Source organism: Armigeres subalbatus, chromosome 1 (assembly GCF_024139115.2).
Source record: "Armigeres subalbatus isolate Guangzhou_Male chromosome 1, GZ_Asu_2, whole genome shotgun sequence".
NCBI lineage: Eukaryota > Metazoa > Arthropoda > Insecta > Diptera > Culicidae > Armigeres > Armigeres subalbatus.
This window is the reverse complement of record NC_085139.1, coordinates 104,228,249-104,248,682: the sequence shown is the minus strand read 5'-3', so window position 1 is coordinate 104,248,682 and position 20,434 is coordinate 104,228,249. Positions and strand designations below refer to the sequence as shown.

At 43.2% G+C, this 20,434-nt stretch overlaps 2 protein-coding genes across 4 annotated transcripts in view; one reads left to right on the top strand and one right to left on the bottom strand.

The window, feature by feature from the left end:
* The window catches only part of LOC134203966 (atlastin), a 95,315-nt gene extending 90,133 nt beyond the window's left edge, over positions 1-5,182 (top strand). For all 3 annotated transcript variants that reach the window (XM_062678806.1, XM_062678819.1, XM_062678812.1), the window contains exon 8: positions 1,427-5,182. In XM_062678806.1, the coding sequence (XP_062534790.1) occupies positions 1,427-1,582 (156 nt within the window). In that variant the 3' untranslated portion in view covers positions 1,583-5,182. The remainder of the gene's footprint in view (positions 1-1,426) is intronic.
* Positions 5,183-17,329: 12,147 nt separating this feature from the next.
* LOC134203947 (uncharacterized) overlaps positions 17,330-20,434 on the bottom strand; it is a 356,366-nt gene continuing 353,261 nt past the window's right edge. Inside the window, exons 8-9 of the mRNA XM_062678789.1 lie at positions 19,907-20,422; positions 17,330-19,332 (exon numbers count right to left, since the gene is read on the bottom strand). Coding sequence (XP_062534773.1) covers positions 18,296-19,332; positions 19,907-20,422 — 1,553 coding nt within the window. The 3' untranslated portion in view covers positions 17,330-18,295. The remainder of the gene's footprint in view (positions 19,333-19,906; positions 20,423-20,434) is intronic.

Below are 20,434 nucleotides of genomic sequence, written 5' to 3'. Positions count from 1 at the left end.
TGTTTGGTGAATATAACCAGGATGGAAATCTGCCATTTTTCAAGTATCTCAAAATAACTTTTACTGATAGAAAATATTATTTTTTTCATTACTATGGGCTAGTTTGCACCATATTCTATGCATTCAAACGAAAAACTGCAATGTTTACATTTTGGCTGTTCCGCCCTTTTCAAATGTTGGTCTAGAAATGTAAATTGAAAATAGTTCCAGGACTTCAAAAATTCTGAAAAATTAGGATCAATTTTTCCTGCAAATTCGGAATCGTAAAAACATCGATACCTCCAAACAATCCAATTAAATTCCTTGGCTGTTGAATTTATTAAAGCTGAAATTCACACTCATAAAGATTTTGTTTAATTTAAAATACATTATTATATCATTGAAATAGGGGGAAAGACGGCTTTGGCAGGTTTTGTTCTATTATTGTCAGGGGGGTTTTTGTCGACCAAATTTTATGAAATTTGTATGTATGTATGTATCTGTATGTATGTATCTTCAATCTAACCCCCACTGTCTGGCAGTGGTATTATGGAAGAAAGCTGTCTTTAATAAAGTCAGCTTTAGCCCGGGAGTTAGAAGGTGCTAGCTCTACTGCAGCTCCAGTGACCCATTTCAGACTGCCTGGTAACTCACGTCCAGTCCGAGTTCACTTTCACTAGCAATAAGCCCCGCCTGTTTATGCTACCATTATCAATTGGATAAATGGATCCATAAACAAACTTCCGGATTTTTTTTAATCCAGCGCGCATTTAATTTTGGAATCATATAAAAACATATTGAAACAATCTCACCAAATTGATCCAATCACTTCCACGAAAAATTTACTTCACACATCCTCGTAAATATACACAAACGACTTCGCGCACTCAATTAAGAAATACACTTTATTAAAGTTAAATTCTAAATTTTTCTAGTACATCGACCAAATTTTATGAAATTTGGCCACAATATTCTTTGATATGCAAAGAATGTTTAGGCCAAATTTGAGCATAGTCAGTCATAAAAAACCCCCCTGCCAATAATAGAACAAAACCTGCCAAAGCCGTCATTCCCCCTATATACATTTGAATGAGCTATTTACGAATAATCAACTCTGAAACTTGAATGTTTTGGTTAGGGTTACGATTAGCTGTTTCAAGCTGCAATAAAATTGAAACAAAGCATATTTACTTTTCAGCATAATAAATTTTAATATTCCGAAAGCCCGTGATTCTAATACTTTTAAATTTTGTTTTGTTTTCTTAGAAAATTTAATTTTACTAACAGCTAACAATTAATCACAAGGCTCAAATTGCACATGTACACAAAACGGATAACTATTTATGGTTTAGTTTATTATCGCTTGTTTTACTGAACTTCGTCAATTCGCTTATGTTCCTATTGTTTCGTTCTCTTCGCCTCCTCTTCCCCACGGGTTCCTCTTTAGATCATGAAACCAATTTACCAATCCTGCATGGAGAAAGGTATCCAGCACGTGGCAACGCACGCGACCGAGTACGCCATCAGCGGTGGCGCCTCGTCGCCTTCATCGCGATCGGGCGCCGGATCTCGACAACTGAACGGTAAAGTGAAGCGCTCTTGAGAGTTCGCTTCCGGAGGAACGTCCAGCGACGGTCAGCAGAGGCGGCAACCGCTGAGTGGGCGGCAGTGGTGGAGATGGTGGCCAGCCGACTACCATCAGCATCCCCGCTACCAACTCGGCAGTGGCAGCAATGGTGGTAACAACAATACTAGGTTTAGTGTTTTCTTCGATAGCCTTAGAGGTAGTACCGGTAGCAGTAGTAGTATCGTTAAGCAAAGTATCGACACCGACAACAATAACAGTAGAACAAGCCGTGTGATAAAGGGCCCAGGGCCAGTGAGCGGCGTTGGCAGCAGTGCTGCCAGTGGAGCGGGTAACTCAGGCACCGTGCCCAGTGGCAGACGACGAACGAAAAATAAAACTTGAATACGCGCTTCTCCAAGCTGCGGTTCTAGCTCTCGACGGAATGCTACATAAAACAATGACAATGATCCGACAGCAATTGGTTAGAGTAAAATTTATTTTTTGATCCCAGATCAGACCCATCCATTTAAGTTGCATTTCATTTGTTTATTATTATAACCGATATTTGTTTGTCTGTCCGATGTTTAATATAGTTGTACTATTATTATGTTACGATTATAAGTTTTTACTTGTGTACTATTAAACGAAGACTCTACTCTATCCCTGATTGGTGGAAAACGAACGTCGCGCGCTGATTCTCAAGTCAATAGGCTCCAATTGAGCTATTGAAAAATGTGCCAAACTGAAATATTAGTAGACCATGCAAAATTACCGATCAAATCTGCATTCTTGCCAATAGATAGGAAATCGAGACATGGATTTCTTGATATAAAAAGATCTGTTTTTCATGTCCGTGCTTTTCAATGGAAATTGTTTGGCAATTATTTTAGATCGACTCTGGAAACAATTGACACCTCAGCAGAGTTTCCGTGCGTTTGTTAGAATTTCTCGAAAATATCAAGGTCAGCGTTTTCTGCGGTCGTTGAAGGATTTCAAACTGTGAAATATTCTACCTATGTTATGCTATCGGTAAGGGGAAAATGGGCGTAATCTGTACATAGACACCGATTGAAAATCTCTAATTAGTAGAATCAAGTGGAAATCACGAAAATAATCGCACTACACTGAAACAATTTTCAAAACTAAAATCTAGCTGTGAAACGTAATTCGTAATTTATCGGAATGTGACAAAAAATACGGCACAAAATTAAGATCGCAACGAAATCTGCATTTGCTAGCTGTGGACAAAACGAATCATATCGGGATTCCCACTTTAATGATCCGGCTCGTTAATATGAATAAATAAAGGAATGATGGAAACGTAAAATGATGAAGTGACGAAACGGTTTTGCCATCCATGCTCTCGCCTCTCATAAAGAGTGAACTGCAAAGTTACTAATCTGGATAAAAGATACGAACCAGCTTAACAATTTCAGAACTACATATTCATCCACATCTATGGTTCATATATTGGCTGTATTCTTGAATGTGTGACATGGCTTCGGGATATTTCGTCGAATGATATTTAATCGAATAACGTTTGGTCGAAAGAACGTTTAGTCGCAAAACATTTTCTTGATTAATCTTTCTTTCCTTCAATACACAAACAATAAGTAATTAGTTCCTTAACAATTTCACTTCCAATCATAATTCATTAATTGTTATACGACCAATTGGTTACTTTTAATTTCGACCAAATAGTATAGATTCGAGTGCCATTCGGACCTCTTCAAAAGGTGTAGCCAGGTGGACTGATTACCACAGGGCTGAACCCATGACAAACGCTCTTGGAGGAATTTCTACAAACTTATTATTATTGATTTGTCCTGGTAATTATCCAACGGATAGCTTTGATTGAGGTATCTAACGACTTCTTCGAAATAGTGCTGGCAGATCGTTTCTTAACATTCTGTGGTTTACCTTTGAGATACCATAATGGAGCTTTATAACCAGTTTTTTTTAATTGTTGGTATTTTATCAGCCTGTTGTCGATGTGGGTCTTGATTTGAACAGTTTTTTGTTTTGATAATTGTCGGAAGTGGCGAGTTCTCCTCGAAAAAGAAGGGTTTTCGATAATAAATGTCTACAATGGTGTAGAATAGAGTAGTAAAATATTCTTCCTTGGTAAGCTTTGGAAGAGTGGAGATCATTTGCCCCGATTTTTTCGGTGCTATCCGACGTCATAAATTTCCAGATACAAAACACGTAGACGTTTCCGTCGTCGATTATTACAGTTTTGTCTAATCTAATGCTGAATTTATTAACCCGATATGGAAAGTCTTACCCACTTTTTGAATTTATTTGTTTTCTACATATTTCATAAAATTAAAATTACGATCGGTTGAATTTTGGGAAACGTCGTCATAATGATCAATTCAATTTACGACTTCATGGCTCAACATGTGTAATAATGTGACTCCTTTGTATTATATAACTTGTTTTAGACATTTAACTTACCTTACTGTAGAGTATCGATTCGGAAACAGGTGATTGATAGTTAGCTTAAAATGACCAACAATAACCATCACAGTGCTGTAATATATAATTAGAATTAATACATTCATCTACTCATAACTTATTCCAGGGCTATGTGCTTCTCACGCTCAAGTTTTGTCTAATCATTGCTTTGCTTCAACACCATCGTGCTTTGATATTTTCGATGAACATTCTGTCTCATTTATCAGATTGATTTGGATCCTAAAGCATATTTTACTTTAGTTTCTGGAATAATTTATGACTAAATAATTGTATTCGTATCTAATTTTGTTTTACAGAACTGACCCCTTCCGAAAAGAGGGAAGGTATAAATTGCAATAAATTTCATTGATATAGTTTTAGCATACATCTTTAATCGTAATTATTTGAAGATGAAAAAACGGTTATTGCAGAAGTACTATTGAAACAAAAGTGAGTGAAGAAATATTGTTCTGTTTTTCTTTTATTTTTATTTACGGTTTCTCATTTCTTATTTTCAAACGAATTTTATAAATAAGTGTTGTTGCATAGGATTAGTAGTGAAATATATTTTCATATACTTTTAATCTGTAAGTGAATTGTTTTTTCTCCCACGCGCGTCGCCTTAAGACGATCACGTTTTGGATTGTGAACCCGTACTGTGAAACAACATTTCCCATGAAAATAGATATTTGCATTTTTTTTTCTCTCAATTTCGAAATTGTAAATCGCTGTAAGAAGTGAATCGGCTTAGTGTATTTTTGCTCAATAGACGACCTGTTTGTTCCGGTATGTTTTGCCGCCTCATTAGATGTGGGTAAGTGTGTTTATTGATCCGATAAAAAAACATACAACATGATAAAATGCAAGGCATTTTCTTGTAAAATTTAGCAATGTGTAACAAAGAAATTGAGTTTATGACACAATGAAGATAAATTGAGACAACTACGTGAAACCATAAGGAAGCTTAAATTGCAAAATATGCACGCCCATTAACGATCGTGGCAGCTTATAAACACTGAATATGCAAGCTAATATGGCGAACAACGTTGGATTAATTATTTTGGCAAAGCGAGAAATAAAAAAAAATAAACAAAAAGAATTAATGAGAGACGTAATTGTTGGGAGTGAGAGTTATTACGTGAATTATTTTTATATTAAAGTTACAAAAAAGTGAACAAATGTTTTTTTCCCTGAGGTGCTTGTTTATTTATCCGAACGTCCTATTTAAATAAGTGATAAAAATAGCTCACTCTTTCACTCATAATATGTAATACAGCTTCACATAATTCCTGTTTTTTTGCAAGGGAGAATTTATTTTCCACGGAAGTGTACTGGAGTGTCGGACTCGTGAAGGGAATATCCCCGTTGTTTCCCCCAGGAACTGCCTCCCAGCATTAGAGGAAGTGGGGGTAGCACGCCCATAGGGGTTAAAACGCGCCACCCCTGAATAAGGTTAAATACCCCCATTTTGATTATTTTCAATAGTCTATACGATAAAGCAATGAAAAATATTGCCATTGGATACATATATTTCATGATTTTTCTCTAGTTATACAGGAAAACCCGAAAAAAACGATTTTTGCGTGTTTTGATGCAATTCTAGCTCGGTGGAATTTAGTCTTTCTGTCGCTGTTATATATTGATAAATTAATAATTGAGCCATGAGCCATGCTGCTTACTCGTGTTCTTTATGTTCCACACGAAATCGTCGTCAAAAATGGTTTTAAAACGATTTTATGGGCCTTCAAACTTCTGAGGTCGGTGTGGGGCATTACGCCCATGCTCATTTCGTATGACCGAAACAGCTGAAACATTCGGTTAATTGCCTTAATGTAGGCAATTAAAATGAAAATCAGTACGATAAGCACATGCGCGTTTTAACCCATCCACTGGCGCATCTCACCCCGCATGGTTTCAAAATCATTTTTTTTCGGGTGCCTTTTAAAAATCAAATTTCTGTGCAATAAAATGGACAATTAGATATCTGTTATCGGTAGTCAGTCGCAGATATGCTGTTCTTCAGTATGCGCTGATGAAAACTGGATGAAATGGTGGTTTTCATTGATAAAAATGGCATTTTCCTTAACGTGGGCGTCCTACCCCCAGTTCCCCTACTTCTAGGCAGTACTCTCTCTAACACATCCTCTGACACTCGCTCTGACGCACCATACTGTTCACCCTGTGTATCGAGAGCGCGATGGCATCCCAGCTTGCGCTGTTGAATGCGTTCTTCACATCAAGTGTCACTAACGGATAGTATCGAATACCTCGCCTTTTCTGTTGGATCGCTATCTCGGCGATCTTTACCACCGAGTCAAAGGCGTACAACGTGGACCTACCGTTACGAAAACCAAACTAATTACTTGACAGGCCGTCCGTGCCCTCTGCGTACGGGGTCAACCTGTTGAAGATGATCCTCTCTAGTTACTTGCCCGTCGTATTTATAAGACAGATTGGTCTATACGCCGCAGCAAGGTACCCGGCACAACGGGGAACGTTAAAGACGGAAGCGGAGACAGCAGATCCGCCTTTTTCAGGAGAAGAAACGCCGCCTGGAAGAAGCGGAGCGCGAGGAGATGGAACAGCTGTGCCGTTCTCAAGAAACACGCAAGTTCTACCAGAAGCTCATCGCATCCCGCAAAGGCTTCGTGCCGCGAGCCGAAATGTGCCGGGATAAGGATGGGAGCATCTTGACGGACGAACGTGTGTTGATCGAAAGGTGGAAGCAGCACTACGAGGAACATTTGAATGGTGCTGAGAGTACAGGCAGTGAAAGTCAAGGCAGCGGAGGAGATGACTACGTCAGTTCAGCGGACGATGGGTCGATGGAAGCCAACCAGCCCCCACCTTGAGGGAAGTTAAGGATGCATCCAAAAGCTAAATACCAATAAAGCAGCTGGTAAAGATGGTATCGGAGCTGAGCTCATCAAGATGGGCCCGGAGAAGCTAGCCACTTGCCTGCACAAACTGATAGTCAGAATCTGGGAAACTGAACAGCTACCGGAAGAGTGGAAGGAAGGGGTTATATGCCCCATCTACAAGAAAGGCGACAAGCTGGAGTGTGAGAACTTTCGAGCGATCACCATCCTTAATGCCGCCTACAAAGTGATATCCCAGATCATCTTCCGTCGTCTGTCACTATTAGTGAATGAGTTCGTGGGAAGTTATCAAGCCGACTTCGTTGACGGCCGCTCGACAACGGACCAGATCTTTACTGTAAGGCAAATCCTTCAAAAATCCCGTGAATACCAGGTCCCAATTTACCATCTGTTCGGTGATTTCAATTGGAGCAACTGTACCGCACTAATAACACACGAAAGTTCTATGAGAAGTTGAACCGTTCACGTAAGGGCAACGTGCCACAGCCTGATATGTGCAAGGACATAAACGGGAACCTTCTTACGAACGAGCGTGAGGTGATCCAAAGGTGGCAGCAGCACTACGAAGAGCACCTGAATGGCGATGTGGCAGACGAAGATGGCGGTATGGTGATGGACCTAGGAGCACGCGTGCAGGACATAATACTACCGGCCCCGGATCTCCAGGAAATCCAGGAGGAGATTGGCCGGCTGAAGAACAACAAAGCCCCTGGGGTTGACCAACTACCAGGAGAGCTATTTAAACACGGTGGTGAGGCACTGGGTCATTACCAAGATTTGGGAGGAGGAAGTTTTGCCGCAGGAGTGGATGGAAGGTGTCGTGTGTCCCATCTACAAAAAGGGCGATAAGCTGGATTGTAGCAACTACCGCGCAATCACATTGCTGAACGCCGCCTACAAGGTACTTTCCCAAATTTTATGCCGTCGACTAGCACCAATTGCAAGGGAGTTCGTGGGGCAGTACCAGGCGGGTTTTATGGGTGAACGCTCCACCACGGACCAGGCGTTCGCCATTCGCCAAGTACTGCAGAAGTGCCGCGAATACAACGTGCCCACACATCATCTATTCATCGAATTCAAAGCCGCATATGATTCAATCGATCGGGACCAGCTATGGCAGCTAATGCACGAAAACGGATTTCCGGATAAACTGACACGGTTGATCAAAGCGACGATGGATCGGGTGATGTGCGTAGTTCGAGTTTCAGGGCCATTTTCGAGTCCCTTCGAAACCCGCAGAGGGTTACGGCAATGTGATGGTCTTTCGTGTCTGCTATTCAACATCGCTTTGGAAGGGGTAATACGAAGAGCAGGGATTAACACGAGTGGCACAATTTTCAATAAGTCCGTCCAGCTATTTGGCTTCGCCGACGACATAGATATTATGGCACGTAACTTTGAGAAGATGGAGGAAGCCTACATCAGACTGAAGAGGGAAGCCAAGCGGATCGGACTAGTCATCAACACGTCGAAGACGAAGTACATGATAGGAAGAGGTTCAAGAGAAGACAATGTGAGTCACCCACAGCGAGTTGGCATCGGTGGTGAATCGAGGTGGTAGAAGAATTTGTGTACTTGGGCTCACTGGTGACTGCCGAAAATGATACCAGCAGAGAAATTCGGAGGCGTATAGTGGCTGGAAATCGTGCATACTTTGGACTCCGCAAGACGCTCCGATCGAATAGAGTTCGCCGCCGTACCAAACTGACCATCTACAAAACGCTCATTAGACCGGTAGTCCTCTACGGACACGAGACCTGGACGATGCTCGTGGAGGACCAACGCGCACTCGGAGTTTTAGAAAGGAAAGTGCTGCGTACCATCTATGGTGGGGTGCAGATGGCGGACGGTACATGGAGGAGGCGAATGAACCACGAGTTGCATCAGCTGTTGGGAGAACCATCCATCGTTCACACCGCGAAAATCGGACGACTGCGGTGGGCCGGGCACGTAGCCAGAATGTCGGACAATAACCCGGTGAAAATGGTTCTCGACAACGATCCGACGGGCACAAGAAGGCGAGGTGCGCAGCGGGCAAGGTGGATCGATCAGGTGGAAGATGACTTGCGGACCCTCCGTAGACTGCGTGGCTGGCGACGTGTTGCGACGTCGAATGGAGAAGACTCTTACATACCGCACAGGCCACTTCGGCCTTAGTCTGAATAAATAAATAAATAATCGTTGATTTCAAAGCGGCATACGACAGTATAGACCGCGTAGAGCTATGGACAATTATTTAGCATTAGCATTGTTACGGTGTAATTCGTAGATTGGACACTAGTGATACTCATGTTTTACTTTTGAGATCCTTATCTAGAATGCTATCAGAAATCAAGAAGGGGAGTGGTCCTTGATTCCAGTCTTAAACAAAAATAACAAAAGCATGAGGATTACTACTCCTGGCCACGCCCATCTTCACCGTAACTAGGGAGAGGAAGGAAGTGTTGATGTAGTACTTACTTAACGAGAGGCCACCGACTTAGCGACACCCTCATAAGTACCACGGAGTTGGATAATGAGGAAGGTAATCGTTGGGTCAGGATTTGCCTGTAGCTGGCAATGTAACCGTGGTAGATCTTATCCCGTAACACACCACGTAAAGGTGTCTACCCAGCATTACGGGTAATGTAGAGCTATGGACAATTATGGACGAGAACAGCTTCCCTGGGAAGCTTACTAGACTGATCAAAGCAACAGTGGATGGTGTACAAAACTGTGTGATGATTTCGGGCGAACACTCCAGTTCGTTCGAATTGCGCCGGGGACTAAGACAAGGTGTTGGACTTTCCTGCCTGTTGTTCAACATTGCGCTAGAAGGTGTTATGCGGAGAGCCGGGTGTAACATCCGGGGTACGATTTTCAACAGATCCAGTCAATTTATTTGTTTCGCGGATGACATGGACATTGTCGGCCGAACATTTGCAAAGGTGGCAGAGCTGTACACTCGCCTCAACCGTGAAGCAAGAAAAGTTGGACTGGTGGTGAATGCGTCAAAGACAAAGTACATGATTGTGGGCGGAACCGAGCGTGACAGAGCCCGCCTGGGAAGCAGTGTTACGATAGACGGGGATACCTTCGAGGTGGTCGAGGAATTCATCTACCCTAGATCCTTGCTAACGTCTGATAACAATGTTAGTCGTGAAATACGAAGGCGCGTCATCTGTGGGAGTCTGGCCTACTACGGGCTCCAGAAGAAACTGCGGTCTAAAAAGTTTCACCTCCGAACCAAATGTGTCATGTACAAGACGTTGTTCTCTACGGACATGAAACATGGACAATGCTCGAGGAGGACTTGCAAGCACTCGGATGAGTATTCGAGAGACGGGTGCTTAGGACCATCTTTGGCGGTGTATGGCGGCGAAGGATGAACCACGAGCTCGCCCAGCTCTACGGCGAACCCAGTATCCAGAAGGTACACTCAGGAAAATGGCTCTTACAATTTTCATAAGACCAATCTTATGAGAACATTTCATAAGAATGGAATTATGAAAATCATAAGACCTCGTTTTGACAAATTCTGGATTTATATTGGCTATCCAGCGAAATCTTTTCTTGAGGCGTTGATAGGCGTGTGATGTAATCACGGGCCTCCTAATCTCGACGTCCACGTCCACGACGTTCGAATCCGGGTTACATTTTTTATATATATTCAAAATATTTCATAAGATCGTCTTATGAAATTCATTCCATAAGAAAGACTTATGAAAATCAAGACATTTTCTTATGTCGCAATTTCAGAAGAGTATCTTATGATGTTTATGTTGGTAAGAGCGATGTTTCATCGGCCGCCACTGTACTGATTCATATGCTCACTTTCGTGAGTGCAAGATACAACCAAATGTAATGTAATGTGTAAATTTAACTTTCAATAAAAGCGACAGTCTTTGCTCGATACAACACGTATACGGACGTGTCCCGGTGTAAATCCGAAGTTTCCCTAAGTCCTCCTGGTTCTATTTCTGTCCGCCGAATAACCTGTCCCGTCGGAAGAATCCAACAGTTCATACGACCCATTTCCTCAGTGTAGCTAAGGCCGGAAGAGTACGATGGGCAGGGCATGTTGCAAGAATGCCGGACAGCAACCCTGCAAAGATGGTGTTCGCTTCCGATCCGGCAGGTACGAGACGGCGTGGAGCGCAGCGGGCGAGGTGGGGAGACCAGGTGCAAAACGACTTGGCGAGCGTGGGGCGCATTCGAGGATGGAGAGATGCGGCCTCGAACCGTGTACACCCAGGTTTTTTACACGGTTTGGTTTTAGTCGTTTAAGACCCTCAGCGTCAATAAAACAATGAGTTAACCCCACGAAAAAATTCACAAAAAATAAAAGAAAATTCAGGGGGTATTTTGAAAGCTGTGAAAATTCAGGTTTACCGAGAAATTAATGAATTCCAACCGCGGAAAAATAACCTGGGTGTATTGTGGAGTCAAATCGTTGATTCAGTGTTATCTGTTTAGATGTAAACTAAATATATGAAATGTATTGAAATGTCAATTAGGGTAAGTGTACCGGGTTTGGCCACCTTAATGTCTAATTTGGACAACCTCGAAAAATGCATATTTTCCAAAAACTCGATCAGTTTAAACTAAGGGTATGCGATAAGACTTTTTTTCCTAACGAAACGAAACGAAACAAAATTTAAAATGTCTGTGTTGATTCGAAACGAAACGAAACGAAATATATATTTACTTTCGAGACTTCGAAACGACACGAAATCAACGTCCATTTAATTCGAAATTTTTCGAAACGAAACGAAATTTTAAATTTTTTTCCGCGGAATTTTTATTGAATTGTACGCATTTTTATTATACGGAATTTTTATTGAATATGTACGCAATTCTGATTTCATTTTCTCAAAGTCAAATAACTGCTTTGCGAGCAATTGAATTATAGTAACAGAAGAAGCAGTCTGTGATGCCGTGTTCCCGTTTACCATTGGCGATAAAGTAGTACCCCAGCATTTGTGCCGCTTTCAAAGGAATTCATCGTGGAGTGGGTGCTCCCGAATCTGATCAATTTTATATAAGTTCAGCTTTATATCAGTAAGTATGTATATAAAAATATAGGATTTGTGGGATTTTTTTTGTAATTTAAATTCTATTTAACTTATTTAACCATATTAACCTTATTTTCCATTTAAGACTTATGTGATTATGCTGAAGCATACTTCATATTCATTTATCAGCGTGGTTTTATGGTATTGAGCTTAATCAAAACCAGAATATTAGAATATAGTTTGCGCAGATAGAGAACTGTTAATAGCATACATTTGCTCGCTAGACGAATCCTCTGCTCATTTTTAAAATGCACACAGATATATGCATAAACCCAACAAACATTCACTAGTTGAACTAACATCAGTGTGACGATTTAATTCAGCGCTGTGTTGAATTATGTCTGTACTATTTCTCTTTCACAACTTCTGTTCAAGCTTTGTTCACACAATTTTGGCGAAGTTAAACAACTATAACATCTCATTTTGAAAAACAACTTTATTAACTGATTCGTTAAACCTTTAATAAGCATTTTACTAAGCCTCAATTCAGCTACATGTGAATTCTTCGAAAATAATAACGCATAGAAGGTAACATCAGTAAGATCTCCAATCAACGTATTTTGAAGCAATTGCTATTTTCATATAATCATTTTAAAATTTTCCTAAATCGGGTCTCGAACTGCTGTCATTTGATCATCCGCCGGTAACGTTGTCATCCGCGCCATCCATGATTTGTTAGATATGGCTCACTCAATGCATAACATAAATAATCTTATTGCTGAATATGAATCATAATTGGACTCTTATTCAATAAGTCGATCTGTCAAACTACAGTTTGTTAATAACTATACAAGATTTTTATTTCAACCATTGTTCAGCCAGTCATAACCATCGCACACTAGGAAAAATACGTAAAAATAATGTCGATAAACGATAAAATAAAATCCGTCCCCAATGCTATTTATGAATTTATGAAAATAAAATCAATGTATATTCGCCCTTCCTCAGAATCTCTTGATAATCGGTTGCGATATGATTGTCAAATGCTGAGATTATTCCAATTTCGCCCCAATAAAGATCAACATCCATGCGATAATATTGGGATTCCACACATCAAAGATTCAATAATTTCCCGATGTTATTCAACGGCGTTATGTCCGGCTTTTAGTAAATTTCGTTAGTTAAAGTAAAAAATTAGTTTAGCATGAATGCATGATTTTTTTTATTGCTCCAGCAGTTTTGTTCGTTATAATCTCCGACACTTTAATAAATCACGAAAATAAAAAGCATGTCTTGAAAATAAATCTTTATTTTTCTATAAATCAAATTTCCCAAATCTAGAATCCAGATTTTCTCTCAAACTGAAAAAGCATGTTTTTTTCCACTGTGCGATAGATCAGATAAATGTGAAATCCAATGGTTAAGAAGGACAAAGGTTAAGAAGGATTTCTAATGCCTGCTTATTAACTTACTATTCAAACTCAATTCGACCACCCTTTCAGAGCATCACATCATAGTCGAACAGAGAACTTTAAAAATCATTAGTTCAGTATATTGTTAAACTTCCCCAATGTGCTGAAATGTGATAAAACGAAAACGTAAGTTCGACTTCAAATAAAGGTAGTAAACAAATAAATAAGCCATGTCGAATATTAGTTAGATTAAATGCTGAAATGAAATCTGTCTAGCAAACTATTCAGCATCCATTTTATTCAGCTATGAAGATCACTAATAAACAATAATTCAACCTAGATGCTTATTTGTAGCTTGTCGTTGTTTGTTGGGATGTCCTTGCCGACAGGTAATTGTTGATGATTTTCACCAGGTAGCTGGGAAGATTGTAGCGTTGTAGTTTGTACACCAGGCCATCATGCCATACATTGTCAAATGCCTTCTCGACATCGAGTAAGGCCATGGCGGATCTTTTCGAGACAAACTTGTTCCGTCTGAGGACGTTGGCAACTCGGGTCAGTTGGTGTACAGTTGACCGACCGCGTCGGAAACCAAATTGTTCCTCGAGCAAGATGTTGAGATTTTCGGCAGACTCAAGTAACCGATGATGAATAGCTTTTTCGAATAGCTTGGATAAACCTGAGAGAAGGCTGATGGGTCGATAACTTTTGGGGGAGGAAGGATCCTTCCCAGGCTTCCGGATGGGGATGACTTTCGCTGACTTCCAGGACGATGGGAAGTAGCTGAGCCGGAGACACTGATTAAAGATCAGCGAGAGGTGCTCAAAGAACGGAGCACTCATGTGTTTGAGCTCGAGATTCAGGATGCTGTCAAAGCCTGGGGCCTTCATGTTCTTCGACGATTTGATATAGGCCGTTAATTCGCCAGCTGAGATCTCCAACTCTCCGAGAAGTCGTTGGGAATCAAATGGATGTTGTTAGCATGCTCGTTGACGGCTGCTTCGTGTGGACTGACGATGTTCTGCCCAAGATTGTGTGAGCTGACGAAGTGACGACCTATTTCAGTGACCTTCTCTGCAGGAGTCATCAAGCGATCCTTAGAGCCATTATTTTCTAGTGGGATCAAAGGTGGAATGGGCCGAGGCTTGGATTTTAGAATTTTGGTCATTTTCCAGAACGGCTTAGCATAATCTGGGAGAGTGCGAATCTTATTCGAGAAGTCGTTATTTTTTAGGTCCACCATTCTGGCCTTGATAATTTTTGTGATTCGATTGCAGCGTGCCTTAAGCTCAGGCAGTCCTGTACGCTGGAACTGCCTGCGAGTGACATTCCGCAATCGAATCAAATCTTTGGTGAGTGTATCGATGTTTCAGGAGGTGCTTACCTGCCGAGCCTTCGGGACATGCTGCTCCCGGGCCACCGTGATCGCCTCCTCGATAGCGCACAGCTGGTGGTCGATACTTTCCGGCGTCTTCGGACGCACCTCGTAGTCGACGGTGTTATCGACGCACTGCTGGAACCGCTGCCAGTTCACTCGATGGTAGTTTCGCCTTGTTATCTCGTGCCGATTTACTGAAGATCCAACCTCAGCCACCACCGGATAGTGGTCCGAGCTCAGTTCTTGGAAGACGACCGGCTGGGAAACGTGATCATACATGTTCGTGATGTAGATGTCGAGCGTAGCATGGGCCCCGGACCGTGCCAACCGGGTAGGGCTGTCAGGGCTCAGGATGGTGTAGTGGCCCTCTAGTTCGTCGTTGGACCAGACGACTCCGTTCCGGTTGGAGACGGTGTTTCCCCACGATTGGTGCTTTGCGTTCAGGTCTCCGGCGATGATGAACTGCCCCTGCCGCCGAGTGAGCTTGACTATGTCCCTTCGTAGCTCAGCCGACGAGCCATCGTCGACTTTGGCTTGTGTGGGACAGTAAGCCACGATGAGAGTGACGACTCCGACAGGAGTGGTGACTTCCACTCCAACGGCTTCGATGAGTTTGAGCTTGAAGTCCGGCAGCAGGTGGCAGGCGATGTTGCTTCGCAAGGCGATTGCCACTCCTCCCCCTCTGGAGCTTGTTCGATCGAACCTCACCAGCCTAAAACCCGGAATTGTTGCACTTACCTCGGGCTTCAGGTGGGTTTCGGTGATGGAAGCCGCATCAATCTCCTTCTCCTGAAGGAAATCGCTGAGCTCGATGATTTTGCTCTTTAGTGAGCAAGCGTTCCAATTGACCAGACTCACCCTAGCAGCCATTTTCAATGACGAACATGCCCAGGGTGAAGATCTGGTCGAAGCGAGTTTTGCAACCGCGTAGTCGCGTTGCCAGTTGTGTGAAAATCGGAACTAGCTGCTCCGATGTGTAGAGCGGTGGGTCGCCCTCGGCCGGAAGGGGCTCATTATCCTGACGACGGAATCCAGGGGGAGGAAGCGGGGGCCAATCGCTGGTGGATGGTGTTGGAGCTTGAATTGATGCTGCAGCAGCCGCCAGCCGTTTGTGTGGCTGCAAATGTGGAAGAATTGGTATCGCTCGCCGGGGAGCTGGATGGCCGGAAAGTTCACCTCGTTGAGAGCAGGAACTCGGTTCTTTTTCGGCAGGGACCTGGTGGAGGCCTTCTTCCTGATTTCCAAAAACGCCGCCCGCTTTGGACAGTCCTTGGTTGTAGCCCGATGCTTGTCGCCACAGTTGGCGCATTTTGGATCAGCAACCTCCATCTTGTCACACTCATCGGTCGGATGGAGCTCGCCACATTTGTTGCAGCGCGGCTTCATGCGGCAGTTCCTGGTGCCGTGCCCGAAATTGAAGCAGTTGGTGCACTGCGTGACGTCGCGGTGCACTGGCCGATATCGCTCCCAGTCAACGACGGTGTAATTTATAACGCCGACCAGCTTCAGGACCTTCCACGTGGTGGAGCCGTGCTCCAGGTGGACCAGGTAAAGCTGATCGCGATATCTCCTCGTCTTGTCGTGACGAGCGATCTTGTGCACGGCCACAGGTTTCAATCCGCAACTTTCGAGCTCAGCTTTTAGCTCCTCTTCCTTCATGTCGTGGAGTCCTCGCAGCAAAGCCTTTAGCGGCTTCGTGCCGGGGTGGTCATGAGTGTAGTATTCATACTTGTGGACCTCAAGGAACTCCACGACGGATTGATGATGGTCCTTATTTGCCGGCATTACTTTCACGCCCTCGCTGCAGAGCCGAAAAGTACATTTCAGCCCTTTAGCGATCAGCTGGCGAATTTTTGGGCGCAAATCCGGTGGATCGCCCTTGACAAACACGGGCGGGCACTTCTCCTTCCGCTCCGGTTGCACCTGCGGCAGCTGCGATTGCTGCTTCTTCCTCTTTTTCGGCGGATTGCCGGCGTCATCAAGTGGCAACGGAGAGAACACGTTGCTCTGCAAAAGCTGCTTGGAGCGATTTTTTCAGCGACCGAATCGGCCACCGAGTCTCCCATGACGGGTCCGGGAGAAAATAACGCCAACGCGACAAGCGAAAACGTAAAAAGCGAACGAACGAGAAAATACACTTCGAAAAAATGCGCGAGCAAAAAAACACGTCCGTACGTGTTGCTGTCTCGAACTGGAATGATGTAGCCCATCAAGTATCAAGTATCAGTAATTAATTCCAGAAGCTGAATTTCAAGATGTGTTGCATTGAGGACTTCTAGTGCGAAGGTTTTTCTACAACTCTGCCTAATGGTTTGTTGTTAGAATTCAATTAATAACAGAGTTATAGCGCTAGTTGCAGTAATTTAAAATAAATGATTGGAATTTTGTTATCATTTAGTCTAAGTTACTGATACTATAGCTATAACTCCGTTACTAGCGGAATTCAAGGTTCGCCGAACATGTTTGAGCATTTGTAGTGAAGTTGCACAAACTCCCATATATTTTGTGATGGTTGGAGCTCAAGTTGGCGCTTCGGTCGTTCGTGTGTGATATTGTTGGTCGAATAAATTGATTATTCGTGCCATTGTTGGTTAAACTGCTTGACCGTGTGCACGTTCCATAAGAGTGCAACAGGATGTTCGGATGTCAATGAAACGCAATAATTATTAACTAGCACTTCCTTCAATTTTATTGAAATGGAGCATAAATTTGTTCTCACAGTGATTTATCGGAATTTCACATTTTTCATAATTTTTATTTACATGGTCATTTATCGTTTTCCAATATCTGTCTATTAGGTAATCGTTCCTTCTCACACGTGCAGTTCCTTGCGCAAATTGCTCCGGGAATCTACACGCTATTATTTAACAAATTCACATCGCATACACCATCTTCATTTTTAACAAAGCGACAAAATAAATAAATAAAAGCATCGAGCCTATCCATTACAGAAGGACTGTCTGACAAACGGTCAAAACTCTTACCTCAAGCCGAAACGTATCGCTCGTTTTGTCGGTATCGTCGCGTTTATCTATTCCAATCAATCTGCATTCAAACAAACTTTCCGATATAGGACTACAATTCAGCGCTCCACAACGGCTATTTACAATTTGACTTTCCCGACGAACAAATGGCTCTGGAAAGTTCAATATAGAAGTGGTCTGCGGTCGAAAATACAAACAACTTATGATATGATAACAGAACATTGAGATTTGATAGTTGCGATAGTGAAACGGAGTGAGGATAGGTTTTAGGAAGACCCTACACCCAAATAATGACTATTTAGCTTTTCTATAGTTTGACAAAAGAATAGATCGAAAACCCCAAAAATCTAACAATGGATAAAATGTATGCGATTCAAAAATCTACAGCGATATAGGCTATGAATGTGTGGAGGTTAAGGTCGTGAATAAGCGCTTAAATAGTTAACAACGATAGAAAGAGGAAAAACATCCTTGCTTTGCTTTAGTGGAATAGGTGAGTTACAATTTTATTTCCATCTGAAATAGGGTTTTAGTTAAAAGTACGGCTTTCATATTTACACAAAACGGTTAACATAGAGGAAAGAGTTTGGCCCACGTGTTTGGTTAACGAAACTGGATTCGCTCTACTTGGAACGGTAGCGCGAATTAGTGCTCTTCGGAGTTGGGATCGTTGACCGGCGGTGGTTTAATCTGCGTTGTCGCTGGTCGGCGGTAGTGCTCGGGAAGGGATTTGGTATCGTTGGCGCTGAGCACAAAAATTGGCGAACTGTAGTCCAGGTACTTGTCGGCACCGATGCTCATCATCCGGTTGCCGTTGCTGTAGTGCTTCATTTTATTTTTGCCCCGTTTGAGCATCACGAACACGACCAGGATGCTCACGAGGAAGGCAGACGCCGTTGCCAGCACGAAGACGATCGTTTGGAACGTGTTCTCCGGGATTCCGGATGATTGTTGAGGTACCGGAAGGTTGGCGGAGATTTTGTGCGCGAACCGGGACAGGGTGACGTCTGCTATGAGCGCACCATGGTACAAGATGAAGGCGTGATCTCGCACCATTTCTTCGATGGCGAAAGCATCGTCCACCTTGTTGTCTTCGATGAGGTCGAAGCGCAGCATTACGCTGCCATCGCTATTTTCGTGCACTCGATAGTTATCGAAGATGCTACCGATCAGGGAATGCAGGTCATTCCGGAGCACTTCGTACAGATTTAGTAGAATTCGCTGGTGAGGGTTATTGAGGTGAAGTTCCACTTCCACGGCATCAATGGGAGTGAACAGGCAACTACGAAGGCCTCGTTTGAAGGTGCTGGACAGAGGTAGTTGGTTGCCGGCCGCATCTACGCACCAACAGGTATCTCCGTTGCACTGGGTCGGCTCGAATACTCCATTCTCGTCACACGCTACCGGGAAGGAAGCTGCCTGCTTGAGGGCCTGGCAGCGCGTAGTGGATGCGGTCAGTTTCTTCACCGGATCTTCGATGAAGTTGCTGCCATCGTCGGTACGGGCCATTTCGATTATCCGCTCCGTCACCGCCGAAATGGAACCAATGTAGCGGGGTTCCGGTGCGAAATTAGCCAAGGTGTTGGATGCACTTGCGGACGGTACCGTCGGTTCCAGGTCTTCATCGATGTAGTTGTTTTCGTCCACCAAGAAGGTGATCTGTCGGATCAGTTCTTCCATAACTGTGGAGATAGAAACGTATTATTTTTCAAGCATATTTTACATGAAAAGTACTCTAAAGAAGGTTCTGATCCATTTGGGAGACGGTAGTTTCAGTAGATCAAAGGCTGACTGAGCTTCATATGAGCAGAGTTAATAATGGAACCTTACTCATGGACCGTGAGCAGCAACGGGGAAGAGCTCTTTGGTTGAAAGTCAAACCATTCAAACCAATCTGGCCGAAAAAAACATAAGGCTGAAAAAGTTGTTCAGCCGAACTTGTCATTTGGCTGAAAATGACTTTTAGCTGAAATGGTCGTTTGACAGGAAGGGTCATTTGGCTGAAAATGTAATTTTGCCGAATTGGTCTACGATCAAAAATGTCGTTCAGAAGAATAGATCAAACGGTTGAAAAGGATTTTTGCCGAACGGGTCATACGAGCGAAAATGTTGTTTGGTCAATCAAATGGAAATTTCGTTTCTTGATCATATTAGGACCAAGAAAAAACTTTTGATTAAACAGGTCGTTTGACAGAATAGTCTGTTCCATCTTCTCAAATAATTTTTTCTTATCTCTTCAAATTTTACAAGTCTTACCTGGATCGCTGGACTCTTCGCCACTGCTGGATACTCGTTTTCTTGCCTGCCGGCTGCTGCATTTGGGTTCCGAGCCCTTCGTCAACGAGCCCTTCACCGGGGCTCCCTTCTTATCCGCACACCAGCAAACTCCAAGGCTGGGAGTTTCCTGTGTAGTGGTACCGTTGTTGGGACCCGACGATCCGAGGCACTGGACGGGGCTCCAGAAACCGGTTTCCGGATCGCAGCGCGGCTGGAACCACGTGCTCGGCTGTCCGGCACGTTTCGCAGCCATGGCATTTTTCAGCCGAAGGCGTTCGCACTGCGACAGTACTGGACACACGCCGTTGCAAGCCTGTTCGCTGTGGAACAGGTTCTTCGATTGACAGTTGCTCGACTTGGGCAGGTTGACCGGAACGCATTTGTTCAACCGTGGACTGAAACGCCACTTGGTTACACTGTCCAGGTCGTTGCTGTCCGAGAGATGAATTTCCGACGCAAGGCAGCTCGATTCGATCGATTCAAAGCAAACATCTCCTACAAAAAGAA